This window comes from Emydura macquarii, unplaced genomic scaffold (assembly GCF_026122565.2).
Source record: "Emydura macquarii macquarii isolate MOO-44397 ecotype Brisbane River unplaced genomic scaffold, CSIRO-AGI_Emac_v2 contig_369, whole genome shotgun sequence".
Classification (NCBI taxonomy): domain Eukaryota; kingdom Metazoa; phylum Chordata; order Testudines; family Chelidae; genus Emydura; species Emydura macquarii.
In genome coordinates this window covers 2921353-2937233 of record NW_027130506.1, presented here as the reverse complement: position 1 = coordinate 2937233, position 15881 = coordinate 2921353, and the positions used below count along the sequence as shown (strand labels likewise).

General features: G+C 45.1%; 1 protein-coding gene and 1 long non-coding RNA gene across 2 annotated transcripts in view; one reads left to right on the top strand and one right to left on the bottom strand.

The window, feature by feature from the left end:
• MAL2 (mal, T cell differentiation protein 2) overlaps window positions 1–437 on the bottom strand; it is a 13015-nt gene extending 12578 nt beyond the window's left edge. The window contains exon 1 of the mRNA XM_067530725.1: window positions 130–437. Coding sequence (XP_067386826.1) covers window positions 130–261 — 132 coding nt within the window. The 5' untranslated portion in view covers window positions 262–437. The remainder of the gene's footprint in view (window positions 1–129) is intronic.
• Window positions 1–15881, top strand: part of LOC137141686 (uncharacterized) — a 16250-nt gene extending 369 nt beyond the window's left edge. The window contains exon 2 of the long non-coding RNA XR_010916707.1: window positions 15664–15881. This is a non-coding gene — a long non-coding RNA (uncharacterized lncRNA). The remainder of the gene's footprint in view (window positions 1–15663) is intronic.

Below are 15881 nucleotides of genomic sequence, written 5' to 3'. Positions count from 1 at the left end.
GGGGAGCGCTCGGGAGGAAGGATTCGAGGCTGTGTGTGGGAGCGGGGGTTTGGCAGAGGCTGGCGCTCCAGGCAGGAGCGGGGCGAGCCGGGGTCCAGCAGCCGCCCCTGGCCCGGGTGGGTCACTCACGATCTCCAGGCAGATGAAGGCTCCCGAGTAGGTGCGCAGGATGTCCAGGCCGCCGGGCAGCGTGATCCTGGGCGCGGGGAAGTAGGTGGCGGGGTTGGGGGGCGGCGGCATGGAGCCCCCCCTGGCCGACATGCTGCAGCCAAGCGAGTCGCGAGCCCGGCCCCTGCTGCTGCTGCTGCCGCTGGCCCTGAGGTGGCCGGGACCGGGGCGGGGCCGGCCGGGGGGAGGGAGAGAGGCAGCTGCGCCGGGAGAGAGCAGCAGGTGCAGGGAGCGTGTGCGCAACACCCAGCCACACCGGCCCGGCCCGGCCCCGCGTCCAGCCCGGGGGCTGCACGCGCCAGCTCCGCCGCGGCGCTTAGAGAGAAGCGGCGGGCCGGGTTCGCGCGGACACTAGGCGCGGCGCCGCCTGCTTCGGGGGCTGCAGACAGCAACAAACCCCCGCTCTTGGCGCTGAGCCCTGACCTGGCCCTGGCGTGTTCCCAACCTGCACCCAGGACCAGGCTCCTCCACAACCCCCGCTCCCTGCTCTGGGGTATTCCCAACCTGCACCCAGACCAGATCAGACCTGCCTTGCCTTTCAGTCCCTGGCCTCTGGGTGTTCCTAACCCAAGCCCCCTGCTGGAGACCTCTAGGTTGTTCTCAACATGAACCCAGTGCAAGCCCCCATCCTCCAGCCCCCATGGTGTTCCCAGCGTAGGGCCAGAAACTCCCTGCCTGTACCCGGACCCTGTCTCGGACCAAACCCATAACCACTTCCTAACTCGGCAGCATTGAAAATCCAGATTTTTCTTTTCAGCCTCCCTGGGGGTATTCGGGTACAAGATACCCTCAGAGAATATGAGTCCCATTGGTGTGATGCAGGTTTGCTATCCTGCTTTGCAATGATTAGGCCCCTCTCTGATTTCCACTTCCCTGGAGTTCACATACATATCCCTAGTTAAAGTTGCTTTTCCCTGAGGGCCTTTGGTCACTCATTTTGTTCAAGCAAAATGTGATGCGTCTGAAGTTCAGGGTTTTTAAAAAGCAAGATGTTTACACAATGGGTCCAGATCCTTGCTTTCATTTTACTTTACAGCTCCTTGCTAGCTTTCCATGCTCACCTGTAGGTTTTCTCATAGCAAGGACATTTTCTAGCACAGGAGGTGTGGCTTTAATATGTGCAGGAAGATTGACATCAGGTTTCATAAACCTGAGTATTCTTTTTCTTTTTCAATCCACTGCTATAATGATAAACTAGCACTCTCTACACTGTGACTCGGGTACATGGTTTTATACCCAGGATAGTGTTGGTAGTTTTAATGCTGCAATGAATATTTCAGAATCCCAGGATACTGAAATAAATATCTAATAAATAAAAACCTAATTTGATAAAACTATGTCTTCTAGTGCTGCCAGAAATAGTAACTCCCGCTTCTAGTTTGAAGGAAGTTCATTAATTAATAAATGTCAAAATGCTTTGAATGACTAACGGCATTGCCAGTCCCCAGCGTTCAAAACTCATGTCAAGCTACCAAAATCATCAGATTGGCTAATAAATCATAAGATTTTAAAAATAATTTGGAATTCTTTGTCTTCTGGTTACAGAGATTTTAGGGTTTATGGTTTCAAGTTTTTTCTATGCAAAGGCTTAGAAATCTACCTTTAAAAAACCAACCAAACAAAACAGATTATAACGATCACATGACTCCAGGAGTTGGAGTTTTAAGAGAAACGTCAGCTATCACAAGGTTCATGAAGAAAGCATGAAGTGTCAACATTAAAGGCATGGACTTTCCTCAAGCTTTGTTTATAATATGCAGTGTCTTTCCCATCCAAAGTACAATTAAAAAGTTGCATAATATACTTCAGTAACATCCAAGTGTAGAAAAGTGTAGCAGGACAAAAGACTGCCACTTAAGTTCCAATAGGGGAAAAGGTTAATGAGAGATCAAACTTGTAGCCAGATACATCTGGAAATATCATGCCACTTGTGAACTTTATTATATTTCATTTAGCAAAAAATACCTTCACAGATAAAATATAAAATAATTCTAAAATGTTTTTTCTTGTTTGCTGTCCCCATTCAGGATTTTGAGATTAGGGTGAGTACTTTGTGGGGATATCTGGGGCATTGCCCCACTCAGAAAATAGATTGGAGTAAAATGAAATATCCTTCATCCCAAATCAGTGCACCATTCTCAGCTTTTTCCCCCAAACAATTACTTTTCCAGGTAAAGGATTCCTGCCAGGGTAGCTGCTCTGCTGCCTCAGTCTACATAGTTCACTGGTTCTCAATCTTTCCAGGCTATTGTACCCCTTTCAGGAGTCTGTTTTGTCTTGTGTACCCCAAGTTTCACATCACTTAAAAACTACTTGCTTACAAAATCAAACAAAGAATACAAAAGTATCACAGCTCACTATTAGTGGAAAATTGCTTTCTTTCTCATTTTACCATATCATTATAACATAAATCAATTGGAATACAAATACTGGACTTACATGTCACTTGAGCCTGTTTTTTCACTTGTGAGCCTTGTCTGAAACACAAGCCCCAGGTGGCGGGGCTGCAGCATGTAACTTAGTGTCACAGGCCCTCTGTGGTGTGGGGCCCCTGGCAATTGCCCTGCTTGCCACCCCCTAATACTGGCCCTGCATTTGCAATCCCTTTAAACCCATCCCATGACCCCAAGGTTGAAAAACGCTGATCTAGAAGAGCTGAATATCCCCTGGTACAGATACCCCTGGCTGAGAACTACTGACATAGTTCTCTAATATATAGCTCAGTTTTTGGGTGCCTACATTGAGATACCTTGTGCTTGATTTTCAGAAGTGCTAAGTGTTACAACCTGGCCCATCACTCTTCTGTATGGATACAAGTCTGTTGTAAGGGGACCAAGTCACTGGGTCCCACATGGTTCTAAACCAACTGGATCTGGCTTCAGGCTAGTCACTGTTTCTAATTCTGGGCCTATAGGGCACATTCCCACGCTCAGATTGCTTGTCTGAACCCTTCACTGAGACATGAGAATCCACAATCCAGCAGCCCTAGAGTGCCAAACCAGTGCCTTAGACCTCTTGAGCCCTCTAGCTGCTTACACACAAGCCCTCAGAGTCCCACATAGGCTGTGGTGCTCTGCCCTTCTAGTTTAATCCCTTCAGGGACATTGTCACAGGAAAGCAAGTCACAGAGGATTAGCAAAGGAATTTTATAATCACAGCCCCTTAATTCTTAAAAGTCCTCCAGAGTTATAGATCTTTGACAAATAATAAAAATCCTCAAATGCCCCTTAGTTTGTTTTCACCAGAAGTTGGGGGGTTGTCAGCGTTTCAGGCTGGGCAGAGTCTCTCCTGCCCTTTTCTTTCCTGCGTGCCCTGCTTCCAGTGGTGGTGATCAGCCCCCTGCAATGTTGCACTCTCTCTTCAATAGACTCTCTCTCTCTCTTTGCCATTTGCTCCCCTGGGATGCTCCAGGCCCTTCTCCTGATCATGCTCCTGCAATCTATGGACCCCAGTGCAGAAAGTCTATTGTTCCATGGGGCAGGTAGTGGAGAGAGAATCGGAGCCAATGGCTCTTGATTGCGCTCTTGATGGCTTCTCAGGCCATGTGTACGCTACAGCATTATGTTGACCTACAGCCCCCATAGTTATGAAATCACTTGTGATTCTTTGTGTCAGCAGTGCGCATCCTCGCCAGGAGCACTTGTATCAATTGTATTGTCAGTGTGGGGCATTGTGGGGCTCCTGAAGGCCAGTAACAAACAATATAAGCAATACTAACTGTGGTATGTAACTTATCATTTCAATCAGCTTCTGTACCAGATGACTGGAGGATAGCTAATGTGACGCCAATTTTTTTAAAAGGCTCCAGAGGTGATCCTGGCGGTTAAAGGCTGATAAGCCTAACTTTAATACCAGGCAAATTGGTTGAAACTATAGTAAAGAACAGAATTATCAGACACATATATGAACATGATATGTTGGGGAAGAGTCAAAATGGTTTTTGTAAAAGGAAATCATGTCTCACCAAAATAATAGAATTATTTGTGGGTGTCAACAAGCATGTGGACAAGGGTAATCCAGTGGATATAGTGTACAATACTTAGATTTTCAGAAAGCCTTTAACACCAAAGGCTGTTAAACAAAGTAAGCTATCATGGAATAAGATCAGTAACTCATTGATCGGTAACTGGTTAAAAGGTAGGAAACAAAGGGTAGGAATAAATGGTCAGTTTTCAGAATGGAGAGAGTTAAATAATGATGTCTTCCAGGCATCTGTACTGTTGAACATATTCATAAATGATCTCAAAAAGGGTAAACAGTGAGGTGGCAAAATTTACAGATGATACAAAACTATTCAAGATAGTTAAGTCCAAACAGATTGCAAAAGAATTACAAAGGGATCCCACAAAACTGGGTGCCTGGGCAACAAAATGGCAGATGAAATTCAGTGTTGATAAATGCAAAATAATTCACATTGGAAAATATAATCCCAACTATACCCTATACATATAAAACAATGGGGTCTAAATTAGCCGCTACCACTCAAGAAAGAGATCTTGGAGTCATTATGGATAGCTCTCTGAAAACATCCACTCAATGTGTAATGGCAGTCAAAAGAGCTAACAGAATGTTGGGAATCATTAGGAAAGGGATAGATAATAAAACAGAAAATACCATAATGCCTCTTTATAAATCCATGGTATGCCCACATCTTGAATACTTTGTGCAGATCTGGTCATCCCATCTCAAAAAAGGTTACTGGAATTGGAAAAGGTACAGAAAAGGGTAACAAAAATGCTTATGGGTGTGGAACAGCTTCCATATGAGGAAAGATTAATAAGACTTGTAAGTTTGTAAAAGAGGCGACTAAGGGAGGATATGATAGAGGTCTATAAAATCATGACTGGTGTGGAGAAAGTAAATAAGGAAGTGTTATTTACTCCTTCTCATAACATAAGAACTAGGGGTCACCAAATGAAATTATTAGGCAGCAGGTTTAAAATGAATAAAAGGAAGTATTTTTTCACACAATGCAGAGTCAACCTGTTGAACTGTTTGCCAGAGGATGTTGTGAAGGCCAAAACTATAATAGGGTTAAAAAAAGAACTAGATAAATTCATGAAGGATAGGTGCATCAACGGCTATTAGCCAGGATGAGCAGCAATGCAAAATCATGCTCTGAAGTGTCCCTAGCCTCTATTTGCAGGCACCTGGCATTGGCCACTATTGGGAGACAGGATATTGGGCTAGATGAACTGTTGGTCTGACCCAGTGTGACCGTTCTTATGTTCTTAATGCAGTGTCTATAGTGACACAGTGTTGCCCTAATTACATCGACCATGAGTCTATGGCCTGGTCTACACTGACAATGGAGGTCAATGTAATGCGGCTTATGTCGACCACATAAAATATGCGTCTCCACTGACAGGTCAGTTCCGCCGACCTAAATCATGGTAAAATTCGACTTAATAAAACCACCTCCACAAGTGGCATAATGCTGAAGTTGAATTCTGTGGATCGAATGAGCATCAGTGTCAGCAGAGCACAGCGTAAATCAATGTCATTGGCCTCTAGGAGATATCCCATAATGCTCTGTTCTGACCACTCTGCACATTTGCAGTCTGCTGCACTATGGCTACGTAAACAGGAAATAGCTCCTCCCCGTAAGCCCAGGGAAATTGTGAATTCCCATTTCCTGTTTGGTCAGAATGGAGAGCGCTTGCCTGCACAGCTGATCATGACGACTGCACACCCCAAACACACTCCAGCCTGGAGTTGACCTGAGGTCTTGGATCTCATTGGTCTGTGGGGCGAAGAGTCTGTTCTGGCTCAGATCTGAGCCAGAAAAAGAAATTTGGATATCTATGAGAAGATAGGGCACAACAGGGACGCGCAGCCGTGCCGTGTTAAGGTCAAAGAGCTGAGGCAGGCTTATCAGAAAACTAGGGAAGCTAACAGCCGTTCTGGCGCCTCACCCAAAACATGCTGCTTTTACAAGGCGCTGCATGCGGTTCTCGGCAGAGACCCCACCACTATGCCTCCACACAGCGTTGATACCTCAGGGGAATGCGAGTCCAGGATGAATGAGAATGAGTTCGTGGACGAGGAGATGAGGGGGCACGCGAGTGGGGTGTCCCTTCTCCCTGAAAGCCAGGAGCTGTTTGCAGCACAGGAGCAGCCCACCCAGATGCAGGAACCTGTGACTGACTGGGATAATAGGGAAGGCACATCTGGTGAGTATATACTGTAAATTGCATGTATTTGATTATATCCCCTGTCCAGAATCTTGTACCAGTGGGGAAAAAGTGGAGTGTGTGGCAGTGGGGCTGTGTTTGCTCGTACTTGGTGTGTTTAAGCATCGGGTTCACCCCAGAAAAGATTATGCTCTGAGAATCCTCCATGCATATCTCCAGGAAACTTTCATGCAGGTACTCTGCAATCCTTTGGAGAAGGTTTCTTGGGAGGACAGCCTTATTTCTTCCACCGCGATAGGACACTTTCCCCCATCACTCTGTTATTAATTGTGCAGGCATCATCACAGAACACAGCATAACAGCATAAGGGCCGGGCCTGTAGCCAGATGCTTGCAGCAAATCCTCCCTTTTCACCTTTGTGACCCTCAGCAGGCTGACACCACTCATGGTTATCTAGGGAAGATGGCGCACATTTACAGTAGCTGACCAAGAAAATATTTTAAAGTGTGTGTTATTGCACAGCCGGGGATGGTGTCTTGGTTCAGCACACCGCAAGTCCCTAAGCAGGATGCTGTTGCGGTGGCCCTTCGGCATCCACAAATGGGTTCCCATTTTTTATGTATAATGCGTGATCAGTCAGACATGTTGAGGCATTGGGTTGAGCTTCAGGAAGCTCAATGACAAGACAGACTCCCTCTGCAGTCCCTGCAAAACTCTGAGCTAACGCATTCTTTCTTAGGCCCCACCCCAAGACGATCTAGGAGGAGATTGAGCAAGGTGCAGTATATGCTGCACTACTCACCAGTTGAGGTGAGCAGAAAGAGGCGACGACCCTTTAAGGAGTGGGGATGTGTGATTCTTTCGTGTGTGCACAGCCAAAATGGGCTCTGTATCCCTGGCTCCACAAAATGCATGCGGAAAATTCCATTTTCTTCCATTTCTCCCCTCTGTGAAGGATCACCAATAAAGAAAGTACTGCTTTCCAATTCATTGCTCTTTATTTATTAATAAAAAGGGAATAAAGGGGGAAGTGGGGGCGGGGAATGGATCAGAGGAGGAAGATTGGGGGGAACATACTGCTTCACATTTCATTACTGTTCGTTTATTCCCTTCTTATCAATAAAGGGATGGGGAAGGAGGTGGGGACTGAAACGGTGGGTGAAGTGAAAGGGGGGGAACTGGCTCGGTGCAGGATGGGTAGGGGATGTGAAGTGAAAACACAGCACAGATAAGCAACACACATTATTGCTGTGTCTCGTTGCAAAAGCAGTTTTTCAATGCTTCTCTGAGGTGCAGCGCTCCGTGATTGGCTCTCAGCATTGCAGTGGCATCTGGCTGCTCAAAATTTGCGGCCAGCCTATCTGCCTCCAAAATCCAACCCAATGGGAACTTCTCCCCCTTTGACCCACAGGCAATATGGAGCACACAGCAGGCAGAGGTAACTATTGGGATTTTTTTTCACTGAGGTCTAAACTAGTGAGCTGACTGCGCCAGCGCACTTTTAAATGTCCAAATGCACATTCCACCACCATTCTGCACTTGCTGAGCCCATTTTTTAAACACTTCTTCTCGCTGTCCAGGTGCCCGGTGTAGGGCTTCGATAGGCAGGTTCACCCAGGATCACTACTGGCATTGCAACATCGTCAATATTTATTTTTTGGTCAGGGAAGAAAGTGCCTGCCTGCATCTTTTTTAACAGACCTGAGTTCCTAAAGATGTGCGTGTCATGCACCTTTCCAGACCACCCCACACTGTTGTCAATGAAGTGTCCCCTGTGATCCACAAGGGCCTGCAACACCATTGGGAAGTATCCCTTTCGGTTTATGCATTCTGTGGCAAGGTGGTCCAGGGCTAAGATAGGGATGTGTGTGCCATCTATCATCCTGCCACAATTTGGGAACCCCATTGCAGAGAAGCCTTCCACTATGTCCTCCATGTTTCCCAAATTCACTACCCTTCTTAGCAGAAGTCTATCAATGACACAGCACACTTGAATCACAGGTGCTCTCACGGTGGATTTACCGACTCTGAATTGATTCCCAACTGACCAGTAGCAATCTGACATTGCTAGCTTCCACAGAACGATGGCCACTCTCTTCTCCACTGTCACAGATGGTCTGAAGCATTTCAGAGCTGGGGAGAGCTCTCCACAAAGTTCAAAAGAAAGTGGCCTTTCGCATTTGAAAGTTCTGCAGCCACTGCTTATCATCCCACACCTTCATAACTATGCAATCCCACCAGTCACTGCTTGTTTCCTGGGACAAGAAGCGGTGTTCCACCAACTGCAGATGGTGCGTGACAGCCTGCAGCAAACAGAAGTTGTTTCATTCTATGGCTTGTAGCAAAGCGGCCTCTGTAACATCGCAATTTTCAGCACTACAGCTCCTGTCTCACCCCTGAAAATACTGCAGAATAAGTCATGAGGTGTTTGTGATGCTCACAATTATAGTACAGAGCTGAGCGGGCTCCATTCCTCTCAGGCAATGGCGTGCGCATGGCAGAGACTGGAGGGTTTGAAAAAATGGCAAGAAAAGGAGATTGTCTGTTTGTTTTGGACTGGGGCAAGAAGGGGAGGGGGGAGTACATTGCATCATGGGAGATGACAACCTTCCCAAAAGCTTCTGCGGCTAGTTGCACTGTGGGATAGTTACCCATGGTGCACTGTTTTGATTGTCGACCCAAGAATGGCTAGTGGGGACGCAGTTCCCCAACGCAATGAGTGTGGTGTGATCATGTGCCTCTGACTTCTAAAATTAAACGGGTGAAAGTCGATTTAAAATAAATTGACTTCACTCCGCAGTGTAGACATACCCTCTGACTCTACACTGCTTGGGGAGGCGGTGTTACTAAATCAGTGTAGAGAATCACTTACGTTGGCAGGAGCCAAATTTAAGTGAAGACACTTCCACAGCTAAGTCAATGCAAGGTAGCTTACGTCAACTTAACTGTGTAGAGTAGACCAGGCCTCAGTGATCATCCTTTAATGAAGTGTCAAGCACCTTTGCTGAGCAGGCACTGTCTGCAGTTTGCAATATGATAAGATGTCTTGGACAAATTTAGAGATGTTCATTGAGCAACACAAAATGGAATCCACAGTCTGATACTGAATATCCCACCCTATCACAGTAAGACCCAGAGCTCCCATTGAATTTGTGTACCTCAGAATTGAAGCATATACAGTTTATGGCACTTCTGAAACTTTAGATTAGATTATTATTTTGTGTTTAGGTTTTATTTTCTCTCTGTTAATAATAATAATGGTCATTCTTTGTCTATAACTTTTCTTGGAAAGTTAAATCCTGGTGACCCATTGGTTTGCTAGAATGCCACAATCCAGTAGATTGTCAGAATATAAGTGTAATTAACCACACATAGAGAATATCAGAGATGTAGCTCTTTTTAAAAGTTGTTTGGTCACCAATAAGTAAAATGTTCTGTATTTTGTGCTTTTTACGATTAGTGAGCTGAATGTTACAGTTCTTGCTTCCACCCTGGAGGATAAGGCATGGATCAGAATTAAAAATTGTGGTTTAATGTGATGGGCAAAATTTTGCCTAATGAGCATGTGTTGGTGTCATATTTGACCTCTCCACTAACATTGCTAGGATGCTACTAACATCACCGACTATGCTTGAGTAATTTGAGGTAAGTGTTTAATATACAGCAGAGAAGACATTTTTTAAAAGTTGAGGGAAAACATGAGGAAACTGAGGCGCAATAGCAGTGGAAATCACTACTGCAGTTATCTATCTATATCATCTAATTTGATTGGAAAATCCTATGTTGCTTATAATGAGCCCAATCCAACTTCCATTAAAATCAGTGGAAAGGTTCCCAATGGTCTTAGATCTTCAACAATGCCATTTCCTATGTGCATGCACTTGCAGTTACACCATTAAAAATCTGGCCTCCACATCTTGTGCTAATCTGAGTCTTTCGAAAACATTGGGAACTGACTTTAATGGAAGTGGAATCAGGCTCATTATAAGTAACATAGGATTTTCCATATCAAATTAAATACAATAAAATAGTCTGCTTCCACCAGATGGGAGGCCAGGACCAGTTGCCAGATCCAAGACTTTCCCATAATTCATTGAGTTACTTGAACAATGCTATCCATGGGGACAAGTATGTGTGGGTGGATTTCTTCCTGATCAGCTTATGCTTTGAAGCATGTGATTTGATTATTATCATCTTATCCTGAATAAGTACAAATGTTATTTAGTCACAAAATTATCTAGTTCTTTTGTTACTGAGCCACAGAATTGGCCTATGACCTCCAGCAGCAGCAGCAGCAAATTCTACAGGCTGATTATATATTATATAATGTCATTTTTCCAGTCCTTCATTCTAAATTTACCATTAATTTCAGTCTGCACATTCCTTTAAGCCATGGTAGTAATTAGCAAAGCTTTTCTGGAATCAGAGTAATGTTTTCTATAATGAGGCCCAAATTTTGCTTTTGGGCACGCATGTAGAGGGTGCCACTGATCCCAAACCAGAGTTAGGGAAGGACTTAGCCCTAAATCCTAGCTGTTTAAATGGAAATAAGGAATTTAGCTTGAAACATCTGCGTTTGGTGATGTGGTGATGTGTAAATTGAATATTTAGTTTGTGATTTAGGCAGGCGTTTATGTTGGACAACTTGGTTAATAGTGTTTTCATGTAAACAACCATCTCTTGGCGTCTTATTAGGATAAACTGATGCTGCTGTTTCAGTCTGGCTGGCTGCAGAGTCAACAAGATGACAGGAGCTTATTGATAACAGTACTTAGCAAAGTCTATCTCTTCAACCATTGTTTTTAAAAAATATTATGTAAACAAGCTCTAAACTCCTAGATGGCTACTGCCCTCACTGTCCATGTGTCTTATATTTCAGCATGGTATAAAGCCTCGTATTGTCATTGAACTCAGAAATTAGTTGCTGTAGTTTTTAAAATGACAAAATTATTCATAAGGAGTGTGAGCACAAAACACAAATTCATGATTTATATAGTATGGACAATGGTCATGGTTAGTGTTGTGATGGCATTGAGACCATGAGACTTTGTTTTTTAAAAGTAGGTTAATTGTTTTTAAATTATCCCTATATTGTTGTCAACAAAGAGGGAATCCTTTGAATTTTCCATTGTTCTGCTTATTTAATTGAAGTTCTCCTGTAACATATGTTAGGTGGTGCTAAATATGTAATAAGCATCAAAGTTTGAATTAATTAATCATCAGTGATCTTGTTTCCCAATATCACAATGTAGTATGTACTTTTTTCTTTGGCTATTTATTTACTGATACGTGCACTGAATGTATGTAAATAGTTGAAATATTTGAGCTTTTGTCTGCAGTAGTTTTCCCAAAATGTGATAGAGCCTTAAGGAAGACAATTAAATTATGGTAGTTATAGTCAGCTGGTGACTTGTGCAGAAAGCTTTGGAGACTCAGAAGGGTTCATCTAGTGAGACAAACCACATGCATGTTTCCCTAATGAATGGAAATTACTTATTCAGAAAGTGAGATGAGGACTATAACACTTAGGGCTTCTTTACACAAGGTGTTTAATCCCCAGCTTTTTGTGGCATGTTAGGCAACATGCATTATGCAAGCCACAGTAATAGCATTCACACGGGAGAGTTTGCCCTCTGTCAGGATGCATCGTGTACACATGGCATTGGTTTGCTGTGAACTGAAGGCATGGAATTCTTGGAGGATATCCCTTGCTCCTTTGCTTCTCTACAGAGTGGTGTGCATTCTGGGTTTTTTCTCATTGTGCATTCTGGGATGCATAGCGGAAGCTAGGCTAATTCTTTTCTTTTTTTTTTTTTAAATCCTATGATTCATCTGTCTCTGTCCCGTACTTTCTGTATGGACCATTTTTAATTGCTTTTCAGCCAGGGTGGACCCAATAATGGTCCATGCCATTATGCTGGCAATCTCAAGTATACAAAAGCATCTTGGGCTGTATTTCAGCACTCAAAGCCAGATGACTCTGGCTTGGGACTTCACCTGCTGCACCACTGAGCAGTTGGTGCAGCAGCAGCAGCAAAGCTCCTCCAGCAGCAGTAGGAGCTTCAGCAGCAGAGGACCCCTGGAGCAGCTTCATAGCATTGTTTCTAGGCCTGAGAAACTAGTGAGGATTGGTAGGAAAGGATTGTTCTGCAAACCTGGGGTGAGCAGCAGCGGGGAGAGAATTTCAGGAAGGGGAAGGTAATCTTTTTGCAGATATGTGCTGAACTAACATCAGGACTGCAGTGACATCATACCAACATGTGATGCCCCATACCTTGTGGACAAGTGGGTCAAAATTGCTATCTGGAAGCTGGCCACCCAGGAATGCTACCAGTCAACAGCGAACCAATTTGGCCTGGGGAGGTTGACTGTTGGGGCCATTATCATGGAAGTGTGTGATGCCCTGGAAAGGGTCCTGGTGCACCAGTTTATAAAGCTTGGTAATGCTCAGGAGGTTATTGATGACTTTGTAAGCATGGGATTTCCAAACTGTATTGGGGCAATTGAAGGGACCTATGTGCCTATTATACCCCCCAACCCTGTCATCAGGGCTCAGAATTCATAAACAGAAAGGGGTATTTCTTTATGCTGTTTCAAGTGCTTGTCGACTTCCATGGCAGGTATATGGATATAAATGTTGGGTGGGTTGGAAAGGTCTAGGATTCTAGGATCTTTTGGAAATCAGCACTATTTAAGTTAATGGACTGTTTGCCCCTGGGAACACTGTGGACGTTAATAATGTGGACATTTCTCTGGTGATCCTGGGAGAACCGGCTTATCCTCAGTTTCCTTGGTTAATGAAGCCATTCCCAGGTATCTTGGCCAGAGGGAAGGAACTGTTATCAACTTCTTATGAATAACATTTTAAAGGATTTGATTATTAAACAATTATTATGTAAGTAGCAGAAATGAACCTTCAACTGAAACAAAAATGAAAACAGCATTTAAGTATGAAACAACATATTAAAAAGGAATTCTCTCTCACCCTACAGAGAATGCTTTCACTAAACCAGCAGTGAAACTATAGCCCCTCCCCAGAGGCATGGCTCAAGCCTGCTCCCAGGTGCTTGCTTGTTAGAGTGGCTTCTCCCACCTCCTCGCATGGGCGTGGTACTGGGATCTTGAGTCTGGCACTTGGTGTCTCCATCCCAGGTGTCTCCTCTGTTCTGGACACACGAGGAGTGCTGTTTCTTGGAGAATGACTACTCTGTTCACAGGGAATAGAACCCAGTATGCTAACAACAAAACACATTAATATCAGACTCAACAAACGAAATACCACACTCAAAAAGAACAATACAACACAGGGGACTTTATTGAGGACAGGAAACCAAAACACTAGGGAAGGAAAGGGTTAAAGTTAACTAAAACATCAGCAATATAACAAATTTCCCACCTCCTTGCATTGACCACTGTACATGGACCCCCTGCTCCTTCCCTAGAACATTTCTAGGCAGGTGGGGTGCCAGGGATAAGTCCTGTGAGGAGTGCTATAGAACTGTGAACATTGGGCATCTTTAAGCGAAAAGAAGGGGGTTTCCTTATAGTGTCTTTGCCCCTGGGTGGGGCAGGGTCCTCTCCAGAGCAGGAAGCCAGGAGCCCAGTGGATGTCTCAGCTGGCTTTACGTAACTGGCAGGCACTGGGCTGGTTCTGTGCCTCCCTGATCACATATTAACTTCTCCAGTAGTTCAAAGACCCCCTTTGTGTGAGGAGCGGGAGCTGCGTAGAGCACTGAAGGACTCAGCAGCCCTGGCTCATCACTGGCCCAGCAAACTATATATATACACATCACTCCATCCAAAGCTCCCCAATGGCTTTTGTAGGAGTTTCCAGTCTATTCCGTCCTTGCCCCAGACCCACAGTAGGCTGGGAAATGATGTCTGGAGGCTCTGGAGCCATTTTTGCTGTAGTCCAGAGGCTAGGACCCAGAGGCTCAGTTCAGCATTTGAGGAGCTGGCCAACTCCACAGGGGGTTACAAAACAAAATAATATGTGACCGTGCAGCGCAAGGCACAATGGAAGGGACTGAGAGCTTAAAGCCACAGGTGAGTATACATCTTGGCTCTGCCTCTTCTGGTATTAAGTGCCCAGGCTCAAAGGTATGAGGAGTGGAGAGACAGAGGGCGCAAAAGAGCTGGGGTCCCAGGTGCCACTGTTCTCAGTGCCCTGAGCTGGGGACTGGGAGGGGAATGGCCTCTGGGAGCAGAGCTGCGGGGGTACAGCACGCAGGAGTTGTTCCCATAGCCTGTATTGGCCAGGGGCTGCATATCATGGCTGGATGCTGGGCTGCAGTACCTCACTGCATGCTGCTGCCCTAATACTAATATGTGCTGCAATGGCATTTTGGCTTTTTAGTGCATCCAGGAGTTGTCTGCATCTCCCTGTCTTTTAGCATACTTTCTTTGGCCATGGCAATGCTGGCCATGCCATTCTGTCCTTTGCCACTGCAGTGATCTCCTTGGAAAGTGCCTTGTTGAATTCCCTCTCAGTTCTCAGCTACTGTCTCCACCTCTCTGCATCTCTCAGCAGTTTTGGGGGCTCTGGTAATTATGTCCATGAACATGTCATCAGGAGTCTTCCATTCTCTCACCCTCTGGTTTGCCAGTTGCTTAGCCATTGATAAAGGTCCCATTGATAAAAATCTGGCCAGTGCTGGTGCCATAACTGGGGGTTGGGAGGAGGGGATAAAAATATGAATAGTGTTATTGTTCATATTGTAGGGAGAGAGAGAGAGAGAGAGAGAGAGAGAGAGAGAGAGAGAGAGAGTGTGTGTGTGTGTGTGTGTGTGTGTGTGTGTGTGTGTGTGTGTGTGTGTGTGTGTGTGTGTGTGTGTGTGTGTAAAATTACATTTACCTCTCTGAGATTCTTCCCAGTCTTGGGGGAATAGCAGAAATAAGTGTTGTGTGCACTGGGATTTTGGTATATGCAGTACATGCTGTGTAGCTTTGCCATTGTGACTTGGAAGCTGGAGGCGGGGGTGGGAATTATGTTTCCAGTCTGACTTTGCAGTTTTTCTGTGCCCTGGAGGTGCTGATATGGTGTTGGAAGGGTTAGCGGGGTGAATCTGGGTGTCAAATTAGATAGTAATGCCCTCTGCAAGCCCTTTCGGGTGTCCTGACTCTGGATGACATCACACTGAGGTGGGTGTCTAAGAGGCAGAGAATGGCCTTATTAAAAAAAGGCCAGGGGCAAACTAGTGAGCTACGCTGTGAAATTATTCACCCCTAGAAGCTCTGCAGGAGTGGAAGAGAGTTGCGGGTTATGCAAGGGGCTGGGATGACTAGGCAGCTATTCCTCACAATCTTGGAGCAAATATTGAACAATTTCTCAGCCTTACAGTTTGCTTTCTCTTCCCTGCAGACGTGTGGAAAATTCAGAGAAAACCAGAGAGGGTTCTGCAACGGTTGCCTGAAGTTACTCACGGTTACCAGTCTGTGAGAATGTGCGTTACAGGGGAGCTGTGCTCTTTGCAGCTTCGCAGGCATGCAGGGTCGATGGCTGCCTCCTGCAAAGTGAGAGCACTAGCCAAACTTCTTTCCCTGTAACCTCTGCCTCAATAAACCTTTGTATGCAGTGTT